Raw genomic sequence first — 25,090 nt, 5'->3', positions numbered from 1 at the left:
GGGATACGAAGGAGTATGTTTACTGCAAATACATCTTTTTTTTATCAGATTTATAAAACAGAGATTTTTTTTTTCTTCTTGCTCCATTATTGATCTTATGAATCTTAGTCACCGAAATCTTCTTTAGATGGATTACCATATTCAATATGGTATAAGAGTAGGTTAAAGCCTACTATGCTTCTATTGTCCTTTCTTACTTTTTCACTATATTTCTTTGGCTCATTCTTTTGTTTCTTAAAGTTTTTCTTTCGACTAATTTCTTTTTCAATTTTAGGTTGTGGTTCTTTCTTCCTTCTTTTCTTGAAACAAGGAATCTCCACAACCAAATCCCATAAGATAGATCCTGCAATAAATCCTTTGACCCCTTATTATCTGCATCTCGAAGAAAATTCAGAGATGATTCTTGTCTCACCTCAACTTAGTGAAACCAAGTACCACTCATGGAGTAGAAGCATGCGTCACGCGTAACCTATGAGGCATGAAAGAGATGTAATATAATGATATTGTCTTTGATAACTCGTACTCTCTCGACACAGATAGTCAAGCGTCACTTACAGGTCCTTTGGAAAGACTTAAAATGAAAATTTCTAAAGGGGATTATTTTAGATTTTCTTACTTGCAACAAGAGATCGAAGCATAACTCAGTTTTACACTAATTTAAAGATTTTTTTTTGAAAAGAGTTAGAACTCGTAAGACTCACTGTGTTTGCAAAACCCTTGCAGATATTATTTATCCAAAAGATAATGCAAAATATATAGAAGCTGAATACGTGACGATCAAGATTCAAGTTTAACCACAAAGTAAAGTAAACTAAAAAAGAGTACAAAATTTAACCACAGTTTAACTGGCATCATAAAGCATACAATAAAATTATGTAACCCTTTTTATTCTTTCCACAGAAAATAAAATCCCACTTTCTTCTTCTGTCCCATCCTCAAAAACATCTTTTCATGCACATTTGTCCTCTTCATCAAAAACTCACCTTTTCACTTCTTTTTCCAATTTCACCAATCTTATTTTCCACCAGACGACACCACACCGTTATTAAATATTAATTATTTTATCTATTACACTGTAATTTTTAAAATAAATAATCGATTTACCTAAACTTAAATTTAAAACTTTATCCGTTCCCTATATCTTTTGTTTATATTATATTTACTCTGAAGAGTTCATAATTTTAATTCATTTCATTTAATACTTTACATTATTTAATTCACTCAATTTACAATCTACAATTCACAGTTTATTTTATAATTTATTTTTATTTTAATTTTCCACTCATTATTTTATAAAGTCAATAACTCTAGTACAATCAGATTGATTCTGCTTAAATTTAGGAGTCCCACCCCCACATTTCGCCTTTAGGCCCACTTCGAGTTGATTTCATAGTTTGCTACATATAAGAGTTGGCTCACGATGTGAACCAGTTTGAATAAGAGATTTTTTTTTTAAAAATTAATAAAAAATATTTATAAATATAAATTTTGAATATTTTTGTATATATTTATAAAATCCCACTGGAGAGACAAAAAAAAAAAAAAAAAAAAAACTGAAAAAAATCACAATTGTCTGTTATCTGTGTTGCACTCAGAAATTTGAAAAGCACAGCACAATTGTTAAAACTTTGCATTAAGACTTTTAATAATATAGTTCTCAACGTTCTACCATGTGGCCTCCTTTGGAAACCATTTTGCCTTTCTATGCCCCTGCTCTGTTCACAAACAACCTTTACAATTAAAGAAATCATCTTCTGTACACACATTTGCATTCAACATCAACACAACCCTCTCTTTTTCCAAAGATGCCCTGAAAATCAATATAAAACACAATTTCACATGAGAGAAATGGTCAAAGACTGTGGTTAGATCCAGTATTTAAGGTATATGCACAGATGTATATTATATCAATCACTGCCATGAAGTTCACATTCTCAAGCACGTGACCGCAGTACAGAATTTCAACCATTTGACAGTATTACTAGTATACAAGTGAATATGACCAAGACAGAAAATATGCTCTTTTTAGATGCTGCAAGTTGCTAGTGATCTATCCAAAGATTTGGCCATATCCTGTAACTGTATGTAGGACCCTTCAAAGATTACAATTGGATAACTCATGAATTGCTAAGATGACTTTCAACTCATTAGAAGATATTATAGAGGTAATAGGTGAAGCCAAAATGTCAATAAAGATACATTCTAAGGGTTCCTATAGATTGTATTGCAGAGAACATAGATGCATGTGTTTCTTTTGTGAACTTAGTGAACATAGAACATAACTCAAATTCGTTCTATGTATTTTTTTAGATTAAGAATTGATCTTTATCATGTAAATAAAACTAAGAGAGTATGGTCCACAAATCTGGTTCATCACTCAGATTTGTGCATAGCTGTACTAAGATCTAGTAATGATGTGAGGCAGGAATAACTAGGGAGAAAGTGACTTGTATGATACTATAAAATGTTTATGTGAGGTTCTTATTTATCATATCATGATAAGACCTATGTTACCATCACACAACTTTGTTCATGTTCAAACAAACTGAAAGAAACCTTACATTATGAGGAGAAGGACCAAATCACAGACCATATCCAGATGCAACATACAGGTGTTGAACATGTGAAAACTTTTAGGTGAGTTTTAAATGAGCATCTTCCTAATCAGATATCTGCTGATGTTGAAGTCTCCTAAGTGTCTTTTTTCTCTTATAAGGGTTAGATTATTACTTGGCCATAAAAAATGCTCATTCATACCTACTCCATCACTGATCCAATACCTCAATCACAACAACAAAAACACTTCTTTAATCACAACTCAATTCAAGTAACAATATTATTGACATGACTTGCTACCCTATCAAACTACAATATGCAACATTCTGAATCACTCCAAAGTAAGTTCATAAGCACAACCATGAAAGCACCATAAAACTAAAATGGTTTTGGCTCTAACATATTTCAACTTTGATAAAGATTAACTCCTTCAAGAGCTAAGTAAGCTGCTATACCTTGTAAACAAAGTAAACTAATTTTACATTAAAAACCTAAAGCTTTCTAGGCCAATTAATATTAAAACCAATAATTCTCAATGGTTACAGCTACCCTATTCCAACTAAATAAAGTTTCTCACCACTGTGGACCAAATAGATTAGTGGCGTGAATTTCAATATCCTAATTAACATTTCACAGTTCATCCTACTAGTAGGTAGATGACCCCTACCTTTCCCTCTCACAAAAATGTCAAAAGTATAAAACACCGAAAACCAAAGCCCCTAAAGTTCGAAAGCGACATCACCACCACAAACACTGTCCAATATTCTTTACTTTTTCTGCATAAATCTTCTAAATAAATTAAAAATCTTTTCTATTTTAAAATATGAATTTCATAAAATAGTTCTACAAGAGTATACATTATAATTTCCTTTTACTATATTGAGTTATATACTGTAAGTATAATTGGGTTATAAAATTCATTTTATACTTTTCTTCTCCATACATTATAATTTTGTTTTTCTGGACACCAAAAAAGGGTGACTATGTATTACCCTTTATCTTTTATTCTACAAAATGAGATTTTTTTTTTTCTAGAAAAAGCAGTGACGTCACCACAGAGTGTGTAGAAGCAGAAACCAGAAAGCGCGCACTCACTTACCACCTCACTTCAATCCCGGAAAATGACGTCATCGGCCATATCCATCAGCGGTTGGAGGCACTCCGGCGCAAACTTCCTCGCGAAGAGGTAAACATAGCTGGAGTTGGAGCGTCTCAGGCGGTGAATAAGCTCCGGCGAGATTTCCGGCGCAGTGTAGGTATGGGGGTGACCGTCCCAGGAGCCGGTCCAGTTGACCCGGGTGAGGGTGAACCCGGTAGAGCCATTTGGATCCTCCATGGAAAGGAGCGTGGGGAAGTAGTGTTCTTCGGGGTAGCAGGGTTCTGGGGTGAGGCAGGGGAGGCGGAACTTGTTCCAGAGGCGGAGGTCACGCACGACCAAGCGCGCGTGCCGGCGGGTGAGGGTGAAGAACTGGGAGCCGACGCGGAAGGAGGAGAAGGGCACTTCGGGGAGCATGGGGGGACGCGCGAGGTAGCGCGCGTGGAGGTTGGGGTCCTCGGAGAGGATCTCGATGAAGCTGCGGTGGGGAAAGGTGGGGTTTTTGAAGAGGTAGTTGTGGACGAAGGGGAGGGAGTGGAGGGGGATGCAGTGCTGGGAGAGGAGAACGAAGTAGAGGTTGAGGGGGTCGTGGAGGAGTGCGGCGGCGATGAGGCGGCGGGCGGCGGCGATGAGAGAGGGGGAGGCCCGGGAGGTGGGTTTTGAAGGGATGAAGCGGGAGCGGGGGAAGGGGCCGCCGGGGGGGAGGATTGGGGGGTGGGCGTGGATATAGATGTTGAAGAGGTGGGTGTGGGAGGGGGAGAAGAAGCTTTCCCAGAGAGGGAAGAAGGTGAGGTTGGTGTTGGTGAGGAAGAGGAAGGCTACTTTGGGGGTGGAGGAGAGGTGGGAGGTGGTGTGTGGGGCGGCGGCGCGGCGGAACAGGGCGAGGTCGTCGGCGTCGGGCGGCGAGAGGAGGAGGTTAGGGGAGAGGAAGAGGAGGAGAGGGAGGGAGAGGAAGAGGGTGAGAGAGAGCAAGAGTGGTGATGAAAACATTGGTGAAAGATAAGAGAAGAGTGTTACTGTGTGACAAAAAACAAACCTTTGGCTTTTCATTTTCTCATTTTCATAGATTCTTCTCTTCTCTTCTCTTCTCTTCTCTTCTCTTCTCTTCTTTTTCACCCTTTTTATTTTCTTTACCATTTTTAAAGGAAAATGCTTTATTACAATAATATCAAGAGTGTGTCACTACTCCCTTTAATGTTAAATTTTCATTAAAATAGTATTTTATTCCTAAATAGTTGTTATTTTTTGAGGTTTTTATATAAAATCAATAATGTAATAAATAGTTTAACTTTTTTAGGAAAATAGTCACTAAACTTACTATTTTATTGTTTTTTATTCTATTTCATGATAATTGAGGGAACATAAATTAATTAAATATTAAATAAAAATATTTAATATCATTCTAAACTCTAAACATGATGGAGAGCTTTTTAGTATCTAAAATTTATCATATTTTACTTCTTTTAATAAATATATGTTATGAAGAAATTAAATATTTTTCAGCATCTTTGGATAAAGTAATATAGAATAGGAGGTGAAATGTTGTTATCTTTTGCATGAAAAAGTGATGAAAGAAAGAGAAAGTAGAGCACAAGGTGAGCCCCAAGAAAGAGAAAAAAAATGGAATTGTAGGTTAGAATTAGGTAATTTACCTTTTTACCCCTGTGTGTAAAGGTTTAAATTTAGGTATCTATTATTAACTGAATAGGTGAGAAAATGAGGGCTGAAAAGGAAAAGGCTATATAATTGCCATAATCTATTATGTATTAGTGAATAGTTGATTTTGGTACCAAATGGCATTATTTTATATTTTAATTAAATATTTTATATGTTATTGTCTTTTAAATGAATATGATAGGTGTAGGATTGATCCAGTTATATTAAAATCAAACAATATTTTATATATATAATCTGGAGGGTCTTATTTTTAATTTAGGGAAAATGGTCTTTTTAATAAAGGTGAAATCCAATAAATTTGTTAGTTTTAATGAATTTAGCAAGTCCTATGAAAAAGAAAATGTAGGATGGTAGGTTGTTAATGGTGGGTGGAAAATAAAATTGGTGAAATTTGATAAAGGGAGTGAAAAAGTTGTTCTTTTTATGAGAATAATTTGGTTTACCTGCTAGTTTAGTGTTCAATATTTTGATTAATCTGTTTCTTATTTTTTGTTTTTATCAAAATATTAAACATCAAGATAATTTATTATTGTATCAAAATTTAGATTAACTCGATTATTAGATACATATACATCTATTTTTAAATATTTTCTAATAAGAACATAATTTAATTTTTTTACCAAATTTTGAATTTAAATAATTGGTAGTTAAAATTTTTATAGTTAATTATATATAAATTTATAAACTAATTTAGAAACCAAAAATTATTTTTCTCTTTAATTTAGTCAATTTTACAATTAAATTAGTTTTTATAATGAATTTTTTGAAAAAATATATTTTTTAAAATGATTAAGATTTAAATGTATTTCTATGTTGTGATGCATATATACGTTATTTTTATATTCCTACCAAGATAATATTTTTCCTTTACTTCATGAAGCACAGTTTCAAAATCTTCCCAATATAAGTTTCGATATGATTTTTTTACCAATATTTAAATATTATGGTGGCATAACCTTTTCAAAAGGAAAATCCTGAAATTGATTATTTCAATTTATTGTCTTCAAAAATATCTCATGTATCTATTATTATTGAAGAAGACAAAATTTACACAAAACTAAAATATCTCAGTAATAAGAACGTGTGAATATAAATTTCTGATTAAAAAGTATTTAAGAATAAATAGTGTGTCTAATAAGATTATGATTGTATTTATTTCTAATTTTAAAATGCTCTTAAATTTCAAATACATGAATATATATTTTCTTAACTATATTTCGTTGTCTCGTGAAAAATCAGTCCTCATTTGTTATTTAACTCAAAATATATTAATTAGTCATTGTTAGAAATCTTTTATTTTTCTGATTGTTTCAAGTCTTTATTATTATAAAAGCACATGTCAATATATGGTTATTAATTGTAAAACAATACATCATGAGGTAAACTTGTAGAAAATTGTTCAAATATAAAATCTCATCATTTTGAATATGCAAAGGTTATGTTAAATACATTTTTTTTATCTAAATAAAAGTATTAAAAAATTCCACCCATATGATCAAAGTACATTAGGCATCAAAACTATAAGTTTGTTTCCAACTAAAAACAAAATGTAGTTAAATTTTGTTCAACCCTAAATTCAAGTTCATAGAGTTAATTAACTATTAGCAATTTATCAAACACATATCATGCATCAAACATTTTAAAACATAAGAAAAATGGGATTTGTTTAAAAAATAATTAAGAACACAATTAAATGAAACTAAAACAAAACTAAACCCAATATAATTATGAATGAGATTAAATTTTAAAAAAAATATTTTTTACTACAATTAAATGATCAATTATCAGTGGTTAAATATATTTTAAATTGATTAATATGACACCAGGTGAAACTCATACCATGAATAGTACATGGTGTGATAGTACGAAGAAGATAGAAAATAGAAAAAAAATGACAACCCCAAACATAAAATAATACAAGAGAAAGCACAATTTAGTAAATTACAAATATTGTTTATTTAGTTATTTTATGGGTCATGAGAGTCTCATTGATCCATTTAAAATATTTGATTTGAGATAATTAGATGGAGATTGATTAAACTTATAATTATGAATCCAATTACAAATGTTTCATCATATTTTTGTATGAAAAAGTACAACAAATTTAACTCAACTTTGTAAATATAAAATAGCAAGAAATTCTAAGGACAACAAATCATATATTCAGTTCGAAGTCCCAAATGTGAAAAATCCAACACAAAAAAAAAAAGAACTAAAAATAACATATATAGCAAAAGTTATCCTTCAAAGAGTACAAAAATGTCTTATCATATTGAAATACAAAATTAAATCATTTATGCAAAACAAACCCATTTTATTAACAAAAGACAGGAAAAGGGGAAGCAAAATAAAAAATAAAAAATTTGGAATCACTAATAAAGTTATAAATGTCTACACTAAATATTTGTTATCATTTAGTTTAAATAACATACTCTAAGCATCTAACACAATATTACTATTATTTCTATGCAAGTTCTAATTCATTAATAATAATTTAACATCCTTAAATTTATTATCAAAACTCAACATGCAAAAATCATAATTCAACACCTACATTCAAATATTTAAACAATGTCACTAAACTACTCTTTTTTTTTTACCTTGGATTCCTTGTAATCTAAGAAATTTGGATATTGAAGAGGAGGAACTTATACTCTACGTGACAACTCACACATGGAAGACTCTTTGAGTAATAGAATAATGTCACCTAAAAAAAAACCAAAGAGTTTAATGCTAAAAGTAAAATTAGTACCCAAGAAACTTATCTACACATTCTTTTAAAACAGAAAAAAAAACTATTGTGAGTTAAAATTAGCCATACACAAATGTTTTTTAATAATACAAATATGTATAGTTTTCCTAAATTTATTTTAAAGTTATATGCAAGTTAACTTTAATTTAAAGAAAAACAAATATTTTTTTTACAATGATCAAAATTAAAGGTAGACTTCTTTCTTCTTCTTTTTACAATGTAAAACTTAAACGAATAATTGATATGGTTTTTTCGAAAACATAAGAAACTAAATATAACAAATAAACCTTTTTTCTAACTCCATAAAAGACTCAGAGTTTTTCTTCATATTAAAAACGTTCACAATAATCTAAAAAGTAGGAGTGTTATTTTACGATGCATAAATGAGAAGAGGAACACAATTATTATAGGGTAAGTGGAAAAGTATAAATGAATAAAATAATGATGTAGAAAGAGCCTATGAGAATGCAAAGGAACAAAAGTAAGTAAAATAGTGACCCTCTATAAGCATAGATGAGTGTGAGTTCTTTTATAAAGGGTGAAGTTGTGTTCTATTCTTTTGGTCCCTTTTTGCTTTGTTTGAATAGAGAAGTGAAATGGAAGAAAAAATGGTGGGGAACCACAAAAACAAGAAGAACAAGTGCTTTTCTTTGAATCATAGGGTGGTGGTGAGCACTTCACAGTGGGGACTCATATGGAATGGATTTCATTGGTGCTTACAAGGGAAGATAAAGATCTAAGAAATTAGGGGAAAAAAATTAAATGTGTTTTTTTTCTTGTTTTTTTTTTTTTATAGAGTTCAAACTTTAGATCTAAGGAATACTTTTAATAAAATGAATTATTGTAAGTTTTTTTTTTTACTTAAAAAAAAATTTAATATTTTAGTTTCTATTCACTACAAGACAAACATGAAATAGAAAAAAAAAATAATTAGCTATGGTAATGTCTAAATTAAATATTATTTTAGAAACTAAAAAAAAATTATTTTATAAATTAATTTCTATTATTGTTAAATAGTTTCTAAATTGGTATTTAATTATCTACCAAGATTTTAACTACCAATTATTTAGTTTCTAAATTTGGTAGCAAAAACCTTGGTGGCTAATTAGATACTAATTTAGAAACCATTTAACAATAATAGAAATTAATTTAGAACCCAATTTTTTTTAGTGTCTAAAATGGTTGGTCTCTAATTTAATCACTATAGCAACTAATTATTTTTTGTCAAAAATTGATTTTTATTTCATGATTTTCGTGTAGTAATTGAAAATTTGTCTTCTCACCTAATTTTTTTTAACAGTTTTATTAGTATTGAATGTTTTGCTTTAAAGTTTGAAGTAAGTAGAAAAATCAATGCTGATAAAAAAAATAAAAAAAAAATAGAAAAATCAATTTTGTGGAAAGAAATATATTTAACAAAAAATTACTTTAATTTAATATATTTTATTTTATGGCTAAATGTTATATTTAGTCCATTTAATGTTTTTGTTTAAAAGATCAGAATGAACTTTTTAAAGAAATACATAAAGTGCATTGTGAGACTTTCAAAACTTAATATGTCAAAATGTAAAGAAAAAGTATAAAAAAGCATACAAGAATAAAATAATAAATAGTCTCATTTTATTATTTAATTAATTATAACTGTTTTATGAATTTTAACACTTGATAGTTTTAACATTTTATTATCATATCCTTTTTATTTATATATTTTACGGTCAAGTTAAGTGTGTGACAATTAATGCGTTATACCTTAAAAAACAGTTTTCAATTGAAGAATACAGAAACAGCAAACAACATCAAAACGACCATGTTATGTAAAAGGTGGAGAACAAAACGCTGCTATTTCGTTTTTATTTATTTTTCATGTCATGTTAATACATATTTAGTATGCTAATAAATTATACAAAAAATTTAAAATTCGATAGTAAAATGTGTGAAAAAAAAATTCTCAAATAGTAAAATTAATGAAATAATGATATCTGATTAATAAAACTTATAGTTAACTCTTTTAAAATATGATAATTATTAACATGAATTTTGTAATATGCATTAACTTTTTAAGTAATTCTCTTCGAAATAATGCATTTATATAAATATGAACACCTTTTTTAGTAAGTATTTAAATTTTGATTCGCTAATGACAAAATGGGTTAATTTAGTCGATATTTATTCGATGAAATATATATAGATGATTTAAGTAATATATGTATGATTTTATTAAAAACTATTTTTTGTGTTAAATGAATAAATCACCATTAAAAGAGGCTGTTTCGTTGTATATAAATGTGTTTGATCAATTATAATTCTTTTAATGAAAAAAAGACATGTCATTTTTTACCTAAAAGTATAATATATATATATTATTTATTTATTTATTTATAAATCATCATTATTTTTATTCTTACAGCGTTAATTTTTATTTTATAAGTAATTCCGAGTTATTCTTTAATATACAATTTGTTTTAATTTCATTGATTTTTAACTTAAATAATGACATTTAAGTGTGATTTATCTCTTCTATAATTTTAAACAAGCATTTTATTTTCTTTCTGTATAGTCATTGTAAAAAGATGTAAGGACAACCTTTTATCCATTAAATACATATAATCATTGAAATGATTTTGAATAAATTATATAAAAACGTGGAATAATGTAGATAAATATTTTTCCTTGAAAAAAGGTACCATTGTATGTAATAATGCAAAGAAAGCATCTCAGTTCTATAAAGGACGACAACTAGAGGTAGCCATTAAACTTCATTTTTGAATATTGGAACTAATCTTTCGAGAGATACGAATCCAACTTTAGTTATTTTGATTAAGCAACATGAATTTTAAAACACTTACATAAACTTTTAATATTATTACTATGTATGGTAATTATATTATGTACCAATAGGCTCGGTTTTAGAATGTATCAGTATTAAATAATTCTCTTTAAAGATTGTGTTGAGATAATGTGAATTAAGGTAAAATAAATCGTACGAAAAATTAGTTAAGGTTAATGATAAATCTCATATACATGCTAACTGCGATCCAAAAATAATAATAAAAATAAATAAGTACAACCACCAAGAACAGGTACATAGTTATTGTACATAGTTATTGTATTTGAATATCAATAACTTAATGTTTAAGAACATTTTCATATGATTTTAAGGTCGAAGACTAAATAGAAGAAAAAAGAATGAAAAAAAAATCAAGAGGAGTTGTCTCACTTTATACTTAAACATATATTCTAAATTATTCTATGATATTTTATTTGGAAACCTAAAGATAAACAGTTATAAAGCATTAACAAAAGGTGTAAGCCTGATCACCTATTTGATAAATAACAATTTGTAAAACCCTTTAAAAAAATGTTTAAATGTCAACATTATCATTAGGAATTGTAACATAATCATAAAGTGTTTATAAAGTACTTCTAAAGATCAATGTTTTATTAAATTGAATAAAGCACACTACAATTAATTCATAATTTGACATTATTTAAAAAGACAAATAAGTAATTTAGAAGTTATTTTATCCTCTAATAAGGAAGGTTTATTGATGAAAAAACATAAAGAAACCAAAATACTTGAATTTGATATTCTACATATTGTAATATTAAATTATTTTGTATTTATACAGAAAAGGAGATTGAAAAGTAATGTTTAATCGAAATAAGCAAGAAATTATTTATTTATTTTCAAAAGTGGAAATTTTTATTTAGAAAATTAAACATGTGAACGTAGAAATTTTATATGCAAGGTATTTGATGAAGTTGCTTTATTATTTTTATACGGAAGTGTATTATTTTAAAACTAAAAAGTGTATTGTTTTAAGACTAAAAGAAACCAAGATAGAGGAAATAAATTTTGTGAAATTAATCTGAAATTTAACATTTTATTGGTTGTAAAAAGTCTTAATTAGAACTAGCGGGAACACAATTTCTGCTCTCATCAGTATTTTTTATTTTTACATTTTTATTATTATTATTATATATATATATATTTAAATATAAATTCATGTATTTGAGATATGTTATTGAGTTTTAAGAGATTTGAGAAATAAGAGAGATAAAATAAGAGAGAAAAAAATTAAAAAAACTGTTCACCAATTAAGTAACAACAAAATAAAATTAATGTAACAATAAAATAAAATTAAAAAATTATTTTATTAACTTCTAAAATTATAAATATTTAAATAACCAAAATAAATTAATAAAACAAGAATAAAATAGGGAAACAATTTAGAAAAGTAGAAACCCTTGTATATAGAGAGGTATAGATTAATTGGATTTTAGAAAATTAAACGACAATGACTAAGAGATGAAAACCATTAAATAGTTTATAATTATGAATGCATAACTGAAATTTTGCTTGTATATTTGTTCATAATTTGTTAATTATTGACTTTACCAAGACCTATAAAAATTACACAGTTTAAATTCTTGACTTTCTTCAACTAATTTATTCACAAAAAAACTCAATTAATTCTATCTTTTTATTTCCCTTTTTACTGATATTTATAAAAGAATATTCAAGCATAAACCAGAGATTGTAACCAAGTATATATACAATTTAATAGAAGAATTAATATCGAAATTGCATACTACTTTTGAGTAGTGTTGAGAAATTTACAGCAACCAGTTTGGAAAAGAGAATTTTGGTTTCAGTTCTATCTTAGTGGAAGCTAATTCCAACTGATAAAATTCAAGTTCCTGAGGATGCCATGTTCAAGCATTCTCTAGCAGATTTCCACTGGCTTCTCTGGCCCTTAGTTACTCTTCATGCCAACTTTCCTTTGGGTCAAGGTACATGTAGCAGGCTCCCTTTTCAAAGCTTTTACCCCAAATGGGTTGTTTCGGCTCTGTTGCATGCACACACAGAAATTAACACACTTAGGAAATCAACTTCAAAAAAGTGCAAATAGTCACAAGTCAAGAAATTCCCTTTTTTGGGATAAGATGTTTCAGCTATGAAATATTAGCTAATTTCTGCCAATTACTAATTTCTGCAGAAAAATATGATCCATCATTGATTTTTCTCTCAAATATGTGAACTTGCAAAACAGATTCAAAGTCAGATTAATTGAACCAATGACTTGTTGGTAGTGAAGAAATCCTGCTAACACTCTTCAACATGCTTGTTGTAATATTGTTCTACTCTGAGGTGAACCATCATACAAAGACAAAACGTATGAAATTCTTTAGACATTCTTAGTAACAGTTAAAGTTTAACCTCAGTAGTATGTGCAATAAATAAAGATTTGTGTCAAAGATTAATGAGTTTTAACCCATAAAAGTGCATTAGTAGTAGTAATGAAGGAGGACTAATTACCAATAGGCAAGATCCAGATGTGGTATCACAGACAGGGAACTCCGGAGGGCAGCAACTGGATTTGTCAGCACAGCATGTTGCAGACTGAATGGGGCAGCATCCCCATCCAAAGCAGAACCCTCTGTACTCAAAAAGGCAGCAGCATGTGGTTCCAGGAGAGCAAGAGTAGTATTCATCACAGACTGTTGAAGGGGCTGCAGGAGCTGGGGGAGAAGGACCAGGATTTGGGGGGTTAGCACCACTCTTGGTGGGGTAGGAAGCCTCCATTGCAATCCCACACTTACCAGTCTCACTGTTCACATTTCTCTGCAGCTTAATGTAACCATTTTCACCCCATGCTGGACCCCAAGAATTCCTCACTAGCCAGTAATCAGTACCATTTTCTGTTCCATATCCAACTACTGCAACACCATGATCTAGCTCTGTCCCACATCGCCCAGTGAAAACACCCGATTGATAAAGTTGAAATTCCCTGCCACCAGCTTCAATGGCAACACTAACAGGTTGATTTGCAACAGCCTTCATCAAAGATTTCTCATCATTGGCTGGCACATCTTCATATCCATCAATGGTAACAACGCGAGTATTTTTCCTGTTTGAATCACATGTATTATCACGTGCTGTATAAGGGTAATCCTCTTCTGTGTCAATGCCACCATTTTGTATTATAAAGTCAAAAGCATAATCCATGAGACCCCCATTGCACCCCATGTTGTAGCTCCTGTCACAGTCCACCAGTTCTTGCTCTGACAGAGAGGTCAGATTGCCTGTCACAATTTGATTGATTCCTTCCACCGCTGCAACCGTCGAGAATGCCCAGCAACTCCCTTCATGGAGACCAAAGTCAATTACTCTACTCAATCACAAATCACAACAAAAAAAACCATTTTTCCTTCATCCAAGGAGCATTGAAAGATTGTAAGAACAATCTATCCACACTTTAAAAACAGTTTCATTTAGTACTATCGGAATCAAATGAATCAAATGTGTAGTTTTCAAACAAAGATTTGCAGCAAAAGAATTGTAAAAACTTTGAATAAAAAAGCAACTCGGGTTGAACAAAACTCACCACACTGGCCTTGATCTTTGACGGGGGAAACAGCACCCTTCTCCCTCCAATCCACCATGGCGGGCAGGTCCTCCCCAACGCTAAAAGCGTAGCGAGCACTCTTCCTGGGCGTGACCTTCTTCTGGGTGCCCAAGAACATGGCCCTATACTCTTGGTTGGTGAGATCCGCGAACCTGTTCAACCCAAGGCTGAACTCTTTGTTCCCCGCCCCATTGTTGTGCTCCTCAACGAACCTCAAATTATCCTTAAAAATCTGGAACCTTCTCTCCTTCTCCCCAATGGCGTTGTAGGCCTTGGCGTGCTTCACCAGCCACGCCTCGTAGGTTTTCCACAGGAGGGCGTCGTCGTAGTCGATGATGGACATGTCGAGGGAGAAGGAGCAGAAGGAAAGAGAGAAAAGAACGAGCACGATGAGAAGTGCATGGTGGGAAAGGGAATGCGAGCTTCCAACTAGGGTTGCCATGGTGGGCTTTTGGGGAGGGAGATGAAGATGATGAGCGTGTGAAGGAGGGTATTTATAGTTTTCAACGAGGGTTGGTTGCGAATTTGAACGGAACAAGCGTTGAAATCGGAAGGACGGGATAGAACGTAGGAGTCATGCAATGCCTGCATGCATGCGTGTCAATAAACCTATGACTCTTAGGATAATGTTGTTCCACTATGTTTATGTTTAGGATTTTGGTTACCCAAATTCAATTCAACTTTACTTCTATACAATCATATTCTATTTTTATATAATTATAATAATTTATAATAAATATTTTATTTTTAACTTTTAAATTACGTGAGTGGTAGTGTTTTTTTTCTTCTCAAAACTATTTAAATAACTCGATTAATATTAGATATGATAATAAAAAAATACAAAATACAGGTTGATTGCATTGATCCGTCCGCATAAGAACCGACATGTGGTCTTGCGGGCTTGCTGAGCAAGTCCAGTAATATTTTTTCAAATTAATAAAAAATAAATTATCAATAAATTTTTTAAATATATTTTATTTTATGTTTATTAAATTAATTTTTTAATCAAACTAATAAATTCACTAATAAAATATTTCATTATATATATATATATATTTTAAAGTAATACATAGACACATAATACTATCCTATTGAGTATAAAAATAATATGTATAATATATAATATTATATTTAATTTCATTAAGATGTTATGAATTAGGAATTGAGGAAAGCTTTTCCTTGCACCTTTGTGTCTTTCTTCATATACCTCATACTTCAAAAATTATTCAAATTACTTATTGACATTTTTTATTTAACAATTTCCTTTAATTCCAGAATGTGAATTTCAGAGACTTGCAAGGTTATAGAATATGAAAGTTAAAATTTGTGTTTTGAATTGTATCGAGAATATAAATTTTGTATTTTGGATTATAAAATCTAAACAGAATAATTTTGGAATTTTTTAAAGTACAGGGGTGTAAGAAGAATTTTCCAAAATTTTAAGATATACAGGTTATGTGGATTGACCTGTCCTACTTTGTATTTGTGCCACAATATCTATGGTCTATATAAGAGTACTTAAGTGGAATAAGAGGTTAAAATAGACAATCCACTCCACATTTTTTCTTATCGGATCACAAACCAACTTGCACAACCTGTCTCCAATCCTAATTTAGATTAAAAAATTAATACTTAAATTTAGGTTTCTATTTAAATCGAATGGTGTATATCATCACATTCAACATTAAACAAAAAAAAAGAATATATTATAAAAACAAGTGGATAAAATCAATTCATACTTTAAAACCTAAATTATATTTTTCAATCTCACCATCTCATCGATCGGTTATTTTGAATAAAATAAACTTAATGTGATTATAAATTTTTAGCTATAACATTTAGAGTTAAGTGAGTTTCCGCATATCAAGAAATATATTTTATAAACCTCGATTAGTTTTTTTTCCTTGTTTTCTGTTACCTCAATTATCTCAAGTTGTTATTCAATATTTTCCACCTAAATTTTTTTGTTAGTTATTGAATGTTCTGTTACTGAAAACCAATCCATTAAAATATACTAACGGGTGGCAAACCGGGTCAGCCCGCCCCGCACTTGGTCCGCAAAAATGTGGGGCGGGTTGGTCCGCCCGCAAAGTTATTGCGGGTTAGAATTTTCGACCCGCTTCGCATAAGAGCTGGTCCGCGGATTTGTGTGTCAGTCCGCGTTTTTTTTTTAAATTGAATATTATTTTTTTTTTTTACACTTTGTTCTTAAAAAATTGTCAAATTAAACCTATATATTTGTTACTATCAAATTAAATTTTTTTTTCTTCCTTTTCAAACACAGTCAAACATCAAAAAATTAAACATTTAAGATAAATATCAAATATCACTATTCTTCCACTTCCAAAACATTAAACATACCTAATTCCAAAACATTAAACATAAACATTAATTAAAAAACATTAAACATTCTTACATTTCAATAACATTGGATGTCGCCAACTTTCATTCAATTTTTTCATAATTATAATCTTCTCCGTCATCTGCACACATTAAAACAATAACATTTTTTTTTCTTGCGGGTTAGCGGGCTAGCCCGCCTCGCCCCACTGCTGGCCCGCGTGGGCCGCGGACTAATGCGGGGCGGGCTAATGCGGGTTAGCAGGTTTAAAAGGTTAGCCCGCCCCGCGTTTTTTACCTGCGGGCCGCGGGCCATCCTGCATGACCCGTCCCGCTTTGCCATTCCTAAACACCATATAATTCATCTATCAAGTCATTTTAGTTGGGGATAGGATGTCTATACTTATAATTACAATTTTTATAACCCTACAATATATATGTCAAGTCTCATCTTCAAGTACTAGTATTATATACATGACAATGAATATGTAGAGGAAGAGGAATAGAGGGAGGAAGAAGATAAAGAAAAAATATAATTTATCACCATCACTCAAAAGAGTACTTAAAAAGGTTCACGAATAAAAAGAAATTGAAAATGGTAAAGAAATAAAGCAACACCAAAAAATTATTCAAAGATATTGATAAAAGACTTAAAAATTTAAAAGAGAAAGTTGGACAAACACACTTAAAAAAGGCAAAATCATACAAACAATTTTACCTATAACATTCATGTTAGGACTTCTAATGAAAGATACCTAAAACATACACATCAAAGGAGACAAAAACCGCACAAAATGTTTGATGCAATTTGGCAATTCCAACTCAATAGCCAAAAAATTCAAGAAAAATTAGGCAAAATTTACAGTGAGATGTGCTAGTTCATGTAGTTTTTTATTCTTTACTTTTGAGTTTTCTTTGAACATTCTTAGGCTCCGTTTGTTTCAGGGAGCGGAAAAGCGTCAATTCACTGTTCACAAACGAAAGTTAGAAAATCAATGCAAAATAATTTTAAAAACACAAAAATGGAGAATGTTTTCTCCCTCAAAACTTTTTTCGCACATTGCGAAGAAAGTTGTATGTGTATATATATATATATTTAATTAATTAATATTAATTTACTATTTTACCCATATATTTTAAATTAAAATTATTTTTATTTTTATTTATAACAGAATTATAATTTAAATACAATTAAAATTATAAAATAAAATAACATAATTAATCATATTATATATATAATAAATTATAAACATAAATAATAATAATAAATATACTTTTTAATAATTAAAAAATAAATTTATATAATAATTATATTAATTTAAAAAATTAAAATTAATAATGTTATTTATAATAAAAATAAGTTTTTATCAAATATTTATAATAATAAGTATTTAAATAATATTTTTAATAAAAAATAATTATAATTTATAAATAAATAAATAAAGTTAATTTTTTTAACAATTTTAAGATGTAAGGGCAAATATGTAAAGTTACATTTTTATTAATTAAAAAAAAATACAATTTCAATCACACCCATCACATCACTCACAAACTTTCATAAACTTTTCTCACACTTTTCACTCTATTTACCTTAATCCAAACACCTTTCTTTATACTTTCTCTTCAAATCATCTCAAATCCACTCCCTCATTTCCACTCTCTAATCCAAACAAAACATTAGTGTTTCATGCACATATGAGTCTTAGTTTTCTCATATTGTCCACCTCCTAAAAGCTTTGTTCTTTTTATTGAATTCAATTACCCAAAGAACAACCATAAGGAAAATTAGATCACAACACTTACATCAAAATGTTTGTGAGTTTCAAATCTTCCTAAAAAATTAGTATTTTAAGAAAACTTTTAAAAACAATTATAACACTTTTAAACTTTAGAAATAATAAAAATTAAATATAAAAAAAAATCTCAAATTTTAATAAGCTTACGTGTGTCATCAGTCTTCTCAAAGATTATGGGGTTGTGTAAAATGACGACGTCTACACCCGATGCTTGTTGGAAATAGTAAATCCCAAGGGTTGCAATTAAGATGTGATGTATGACATTAGTTGGATAAAGGAACAACTCTTTTCACACGTCTTTGCTCGAACTTTGTTTTGTTACCTGAACGACATAATTGTTGCAACTCTTTGGGATCCCTACAACTTGTTTGATATCGACTAGTGTCATTTGAACTTCTTCCTCAGTGTCAAAGATTTTGTTAAGCATTTTCCTTACCTCTCCCGGATATCCCTTTATCACCAACCACCGCGAAGATGCGAGCATCACCAACACTCCCAATATTAATAGTACCGACGGAATTGGACCGATTCCAAACATCATTCGCCATACCAACTTCAATGTCATCTTTGAAAATGCATAGTTGGATATGTATCAAAGGAATATCCCTCCACTAATAAAAAACTCCAAAATCACATTTTCATAAACAAATATAACCATAATTATTTTTTCTTGTATTCGAAGCATGTCGTTATATAAGCTCGAAGAAAGCATTTATTGCATTCGCTTTTCTGGCCGTTGAGTAGCTTTAGACTCATTTTATTGTCTTTCTTTTCCTACGCCACCGAAAAATTGTGCAACTTGCAATAATCTCTTATTGAACAATTGTCCCACTGGAATCAAACTCGTGATATTGACTTTGATATCGATTGTTGGATCAAGTGTTTACCGCTAGGCTAAAAGCTATAACTGGTAGTTAGGGACACACATATTTATGAGCGTAATAACCCAAACGACACAATTCAATTATGACTTGACTCATCTAGATGCACATGCAACAAGAAGAATTTTGCAACCAATATTTTTTTTAAAGACCGTTGTTAATAGAAGGCAACTTGAAAAAAAAAAGCTTAAGAAGTTGGAAATTTTTAATTTAATACATTTGTTTGAACACTATAGTGTTTATTAACAATCTAAAAAAGTGAACTTAATTTTATATTTATATAAGGATGTAAATGTTATTTTAGTTAGCATCCTTATGATATTTTGATTTTTTTTCTTATAATTTTCTCTTAGCCATAAATAACTACTTTTTAAAATAATACTTGGTTTAACCATGAGTGAGTGTAATTTTAAAGAATATTCAAATTATAATCACGAGTATCTGAAGTTTAAATAGTACTTAATTTGTATTTCTTACAGGTGCATTTATATAGTAAACCTTGTTTGAGTTAATAAAAAATTAAATGTGATTTTGTTCATAAATGAATCGATATACAAATTTAAAATATATTTATTTTTCCTTTTAACTATTTCAATTTACTTTTTATTAAATTGTTGTTTAATAGAATAATTTTTCTTATAAGATTTTTTTTTATAGTAACTATGTCAACAAAAAAATATTATAAATCATAATCTTAAAACCTCTTTCTTTACCATATCTTAACAACTCTTTTTCGCCATATCACGTTCTTATTGCTAATTATTACAATTTCTTAATATACAATTCAATACCACTCAACATATTTATTTTCTTATACTTTTAGTTTATATATTGAAAAGTGTTCTCATTATAAAATTTGATTATATGAAATGAAATAAACACTTATTTTAGGCACTACTGAAAATGTTTCCATTTCTATGTTTTATGATAATAGAAAATAAAAATATAAATCAAATATAGTTTTTGTGATAAAATTAATTAAAAAATATTACTGAAATTTATATAAGTGATAAAAACTTAAAGATATAAAATTAATGATAAATATTTTGTATTAATTATTAAAATATTACAATTAAATAATAGGAACTTCTAAATTTTATCAAAATAAAAGTAAAATTTTTAGTAAAAAAAGAATTTTAAAACTAGATTACTTTTTATTTAAAATTGTGATTATAACTATAAAATAAAAGCATTTTATTTTTTATGGATAGTTTTAATGAAAATTAAAAAGTTAATTAATGAATATAAAGATAGAAAGGTAGGAGAGGTGAAAATAGTATATAAATTTTTTTTACAATATACAACCTTTAAGATTGTTATAAATAAAAAAAGATTATAATAAATAGGTATAAAATATTTCAATTTTATTTAAAAATGCTTTCTATTTTTATACGCAATTATTTTAGATAATAAAAACTAAAAAGTAGATTAACAAATATAGAAATGTAAAAGGCAAGAGAGATAAAAAAAATGTATAACAAGAAATAGTTGCAAAATATAATTATCATTATTAATTGTTATAAATTAAGGATACTGAAACACGATCTATATATTATATTTAATTTAATTATCATAAATTTGAATTATATAAAAGTTATTATTGTATAAAAGAAAAATATCTTAAAACTGAGTCTTGATAAAAAAATAAAGAAGAAGAAGAAAGTAGGTATGCAAATACCGTACCCCTCGTAAAACTGAGAGAATTGGGTTTATTGCTGCGAAATTCCGGAAACATCCCCTTCCGTGCTAAAGCAACCCTTCTCAGTGAAGTCACTGTTTGCTTCTTTTTCCATCACTCGCTCTCACTCGTTCTCTTCGCTCTCTCTCTTTATATACATTCCAATTCCTGGTTTATGAATTACTGCGTCTCTTTCTTTCAACATGACTCTAATGACTCCGCCTCCATTGGATGTAACAGAATTATTCCTTTTTCTTTCTCTTATCAATTCGATTGCAATCAATCACTTTATCCTGTTTTTGCTTCTGTTGTTTTTCTTTTTTATTTTGCGGTTTTTCGGTTGGAAGATTGCTAGGGTTTTGACGTACGTGTTTGATTTTGTTGTGTTGCATGAAGCAGCAACAGCAGCCGCAACCGCAGGAGCAGCCGCTGGAGGAACCGCTGGAGCAACCGCAGGAGCAGGATGAGATGCAGGTTCCTTACGGTCCTCAACCTATGGAAGGTAATTGTTGAATTGCGATAATGCTCATTGTTGGAGACTCGGTGAAGGAGTGTTCGCGTCGTGTTAATTTGTTTATTTAATCGTAATGTGTGAATGTATGAGAAGTGGCTGGTGCAGTTCCTTATGAATGTTTAGAAATAGGAATTCGAGTGAAAATAGGGTGGCGTTTGTAATCAGTAATGAAACGGGGAATAGTTTTTGGTGGTGTGGCTGGTGACGATTGAGCTACTTGCACTAAGGTTAGTGTGAGTGTGTAAATGTTGGTTGGGTTGAATGAATGAATGCTATGAAAATGCAAGAAGTGACCTATGGTGATTTTTATGTCTTTTTATTTTATTTTAATGGGATTAATGTTATGTGTCGTGAGGAGGAAGCATTGAAGTGGCTATGTTTTTTGGGGTTTGAGTTGGAGCTTTGTTTTAAGTGGTGCTTCCTTTTGATTGGGATGGATGGGTAAATTAATTTTTGGGACTCTTTCTTCCATGTGGTTTGTGAAATTAACAATTTTTTTTAAAGCTTTTTTAAATATTTGGTCTAACTGAGGAGTAATCACCATGTTTATTTATGTTCTTATTATTTTGTATAGTGTTTCTTTACTTTTTCAATTTCAGCAGCAGAAAGCACGAGTACAGTGGCTGCTCCAACAATGGATGATACACCGTCTGCAAAATTCACTTGGACCATTGACAATTTTTCAGAACTTCCTAAAAGAGTCTTTTCTGATGTTTTCTGTGTAGGAGGCTTTAACTGGTATATTAATTTCTTCTCCTATCCATCAGTGTCTAATGTTAAATACATATGTGTATGAGTGTCAAGTTATATTTACTATGAATGTTGTCCTCACTGACATTGGTTTAAATGAGCAGGCGGGTACTTATCTTTTCGAAGGGGAACAGTGTTGACCATCTATCAATGTATGTAGATGTTGCAGATGCAGCTAATTTGCCTTATGGTTGGAGTAAATATGCCCAGTTCAGCTTGACTGTTGTCAATCAAATTCATAGTAAATTTTCAATAAGAAAAGGTAACATCGCCGCGGATCGTATTAATTGAAAATTTCCCTCTTTGCCAAGTTGAATAAGTAAAGTAACAGAAATTATATTATTCTTTATAATATGGGATATTATATGCTTGAGAGAACCAATATAATGGTTCTGTTTGTGGACAGTTAATAATTTATGGTAGAGATTTCTGTTGCAGACCTAAAAATATAGGGGATTGGGTTTTGTCAAATTGATGCATTCTCAGAATTACTCATTTGATTCATATTAATTATTTGATGCGAATCAAGTTCCTGTTTTACAATTTCATTTAAGAAGCAAACTGATGGACCCAGGGATTGTAGTCAGGCATTAAATCCTTTATCTTTTAATTGTTTGCTTGATGTTATTGCAGATTATAATTTAATTAGGTATCAGGTAATTTGGTGGAAGGAGAGATGATCAATTGAAATATGAATGAATTGTAATTGATTGATCATTCCTGGATTGTGGTTTGGTAGTCTAGGGTAGATAACTGACTCTCTTGTGTAGTAAAGACTCTAGACCGGACCATGCTTTTCTTGCCAAGAAATTCCTCTCAAGCTGATGGCCTTTCGAGCTGTCTGACTGAGCTATCCTTTTAGAAATTCTCTCTGACTCTCCAATACCCCTGGGTTGTTTTTCGAACTATTGTTTTTGGCATAGCTCAATTTTTATGTTTTTTATTTACAGGTTAAGCGAGAGTATATGAAAATCTGAGAAATATCTTATGATTTTATTTTTATATCTTTATAATGTTTTAGAGTTTTGTGACTGCGACTCTGAAGCCCAAGTGAAATCCACTATGCCAAACACTTCCCACACTTCTAATTTCCATCTGTTATAGGGACATTTAATTTTTACTGGAGTGGCAGAACTTGATGGGTCTGGTCCTTAAGGTTTCTGGATGTGTTTCTCTCTTTTCTGATTTGTTTGAAGTTCTGTCCAATTTCATTCCAACATTGTTACTTGTGAATTGTTTTTAATTATTTATCGTATAATATAATAAATTACAGAATAATAATAATAAATGTAATAGCATTAAAAAATAGAAAAAAACCTATTTAAAGCATAACATAAATATAATAAACTAAATAATTTAGTAAACTAAATAAAACGTAATATATGATATAATAAATTAAAAATTAAAATTAAACATAGTAGTAATGAAAATGTATAATAAACCATTTAGTAATAGTAATAAAAATTAAATAAAACATAATATATAATAAAATAAGCTAAATTATAGAAAAATCTAAAAAATGTATTAGTATACCTTAAAATCTTATGAGTGAGTAGAATAAAAATTTAATGTTTTATCATTCTTATTTTTATTTTAAAAAATATTAATATATACGTATAATAAAGTAATACGTACAAAGAATATAAAATATTATTACTCAATAATATATTGTTATATGATACAAACTAAATGTATACATTTATTTGAAATCTAATATTTATTAGAGGTTTTCTGAATAGGTAAAAAAAATCAGAATAGTGGTTATCCTGCTACTGCTATTGACTACTATGATCAACTTTATGTTTATTAAAGTATTATTAATTTTTATTACTAATGGTTACCCGTGCTTGAGATTTTAATTATTTTTCTCCTTTTGAACATATATATACATATATGAGTAATGAATGTATATGAAATTATTGGAATAATAGTATTGCCATTTGCGATCCAGGATTGACTAATATGAATAAAATTGGTCCCACTACCCTTCTAGATTTTAGCAACTATTATTCAAAATACTCTCTAGTTATTTTACATTTTTTATATATTTTTCAATTCAAGAAGTACTCTTCTTAAAGTATGACAACTAATCATGGTTTTGTCTAATTAGAAAATCTAAAAATGAAATTTCTTCTATTGAAATAGACTTTAAGGTCAGTTTGGTGGTCATGAAAGAATAACCATCTTATCGTGTTCTAATAAATTGTTTGGTAGAGTGATGTGCTATGATTTCTTTATGCTAATGTTATGTAACATATTTCTTATCTCAAAGGCAACATGATAAGTCAGTTGATCTCTTTCTTACTCTCTAACCACTTCACCTCCATTACAATCACTATCACTATCACCACCACCCTCCTTGTCATCGTTGTTCCTTTTTCACCACCCTCACCTTCATATCTGTTGTAACAACTACCACCTTTGTTAGCGTCACCATCTCGTTATTGTCATTTTTTTATGGAGATCCTATATTGACTAGAGTTATGGCCAAATTATAGTCTATAAGTGGGAGCAAACTACACTTTACAAGCCAGTTTTGTGAGGTTGAGTTAGTTCTAAATCTACTTTCTAAGATGGTATTATAACTTATCCTAATAAGATTTGTTGAACCTATTGTGCTACCCACTATTAGACCATAGA

The 25,090-nt window shown here is 29.7% G+C and overlaps 3 protein-coding genes across 10 annotated transcripts in view; 1 reads left to right on the top strand and 2 right to left on the bottom strand.

Annotated features, from left to right (window-relative positions):
• Positions 1-1,617: 1,617 nt before the first annotated feature.
• LOC137830400 (glycosyltransferase BC10-like) lies at positions 1,618-4,734 on the bottom strand. Of its 2 annotated transcripts, none has more exons than XM_068637717.1 (2): positions 3,652-4,734; positions 1,618-1,810 (listed from the first exon to the last, which is right to left on the bottom strand). In XM_068637717.1, exon 1 carries the CDS (start codon positions 4,700-4,702, stop codon positions 3,665-3,667), a length of 1,038 nt encoding a protein of 345 aa, XP_068493818.1. In that variant the 5' UTR covers positions 4,703-4,734; the 3' UTR covers positions 1,618-1,810; positions 3,652-3,664. The 2 variants fall into 2 exon arrangements, with proteins under 2 accessions (XP_068493818.1, XP_068493817.1); XM_068637716.1 differs by having other exon boundaries at positions 3,656-4,730.
• A 7,885-nt stretch (positions 4,735-12,619) lies between these two features.
• Positions 12,620-14,952, bottom strand: LOC137828325 (cysteine proteinase mucunain-like). The gene is made up of 3 exons (XM_068634847.1): positions 14,471-14,952; positions 13,402-14,228; positions 12,620-12,931 (listed from the first exon to the last, which is right to left on the bottom strand). The coding sequence occupies exons 1-3, from the start codon at positions 14,931-14,933 to the stop codon at positions 12,839-12,841; spliced, it is 1,383 nt and encodes a 460-aa protein (XP_068490948.1). The 5' UTR covers positions 14,934-14,952; the 3' UTR covers positions 12,620-12,838.
• Positions 14,953-21,157: 6,205 nt separating this feature from the next.
• LOC137830399 (ubiquitin C-terminal hydrolase 13-like) overlaps positions 21,158-25,090 on the top strand; it is a 30,147-nt gene continuing 26,214 nt past the window's right edge. For 2 of the 7 annotated variants that reach the window (XM_068637715.1, XM_068637708.1), the window contains exons 1-4: positions 21,247-21,419; positions 21,583-21,688; positions 22,300-22,438; positions 22,555-22,712. In XM_068637715.1, the coding sequence (XP_068493816.1) occupies positions 21,390-21,419; positions 21,583-21,688; positions 22,300-22,438; positions 22,555-22,712 (433 nt within the window). In that variant the 5' untranslated portion in view covers positions 21,247-21,389. Of the gene's footprint in view, positions 21,420-21,582; positions 21,689-22,299; positions 22,439-22,554; positions 22,713-25,090 lie in introns of all 7 variants that reach the window. The other 5 variants (XM_068637709.1, XM_068637712.1, XM_068637710.1 and 2 more) reach the window with 5 other exon arrangements.

This window comes from Phaseolus vulgaris, chromosome 7 (assembly GCF_000499845.2).
Source record: "Phaseolus vulgaris cultivar G19833 chromosome 7, P. vulgaris v2.0, whole genome shotgun sequence".
In the NCBI taxonomy this organism is placed as follows: domain Eukaryota; kingdom Viridiplantae; phylum Streptophyta; class Magnoliopsida; order Fabales; family Fabaceae; genus Phaseolus; species Phaseolus vulgaris.
The sequence above is the reverse complement of the archived record's forward strand: the minus strand, read 5'-3'. Positions and strand labels throughout refer to the sequence as shown.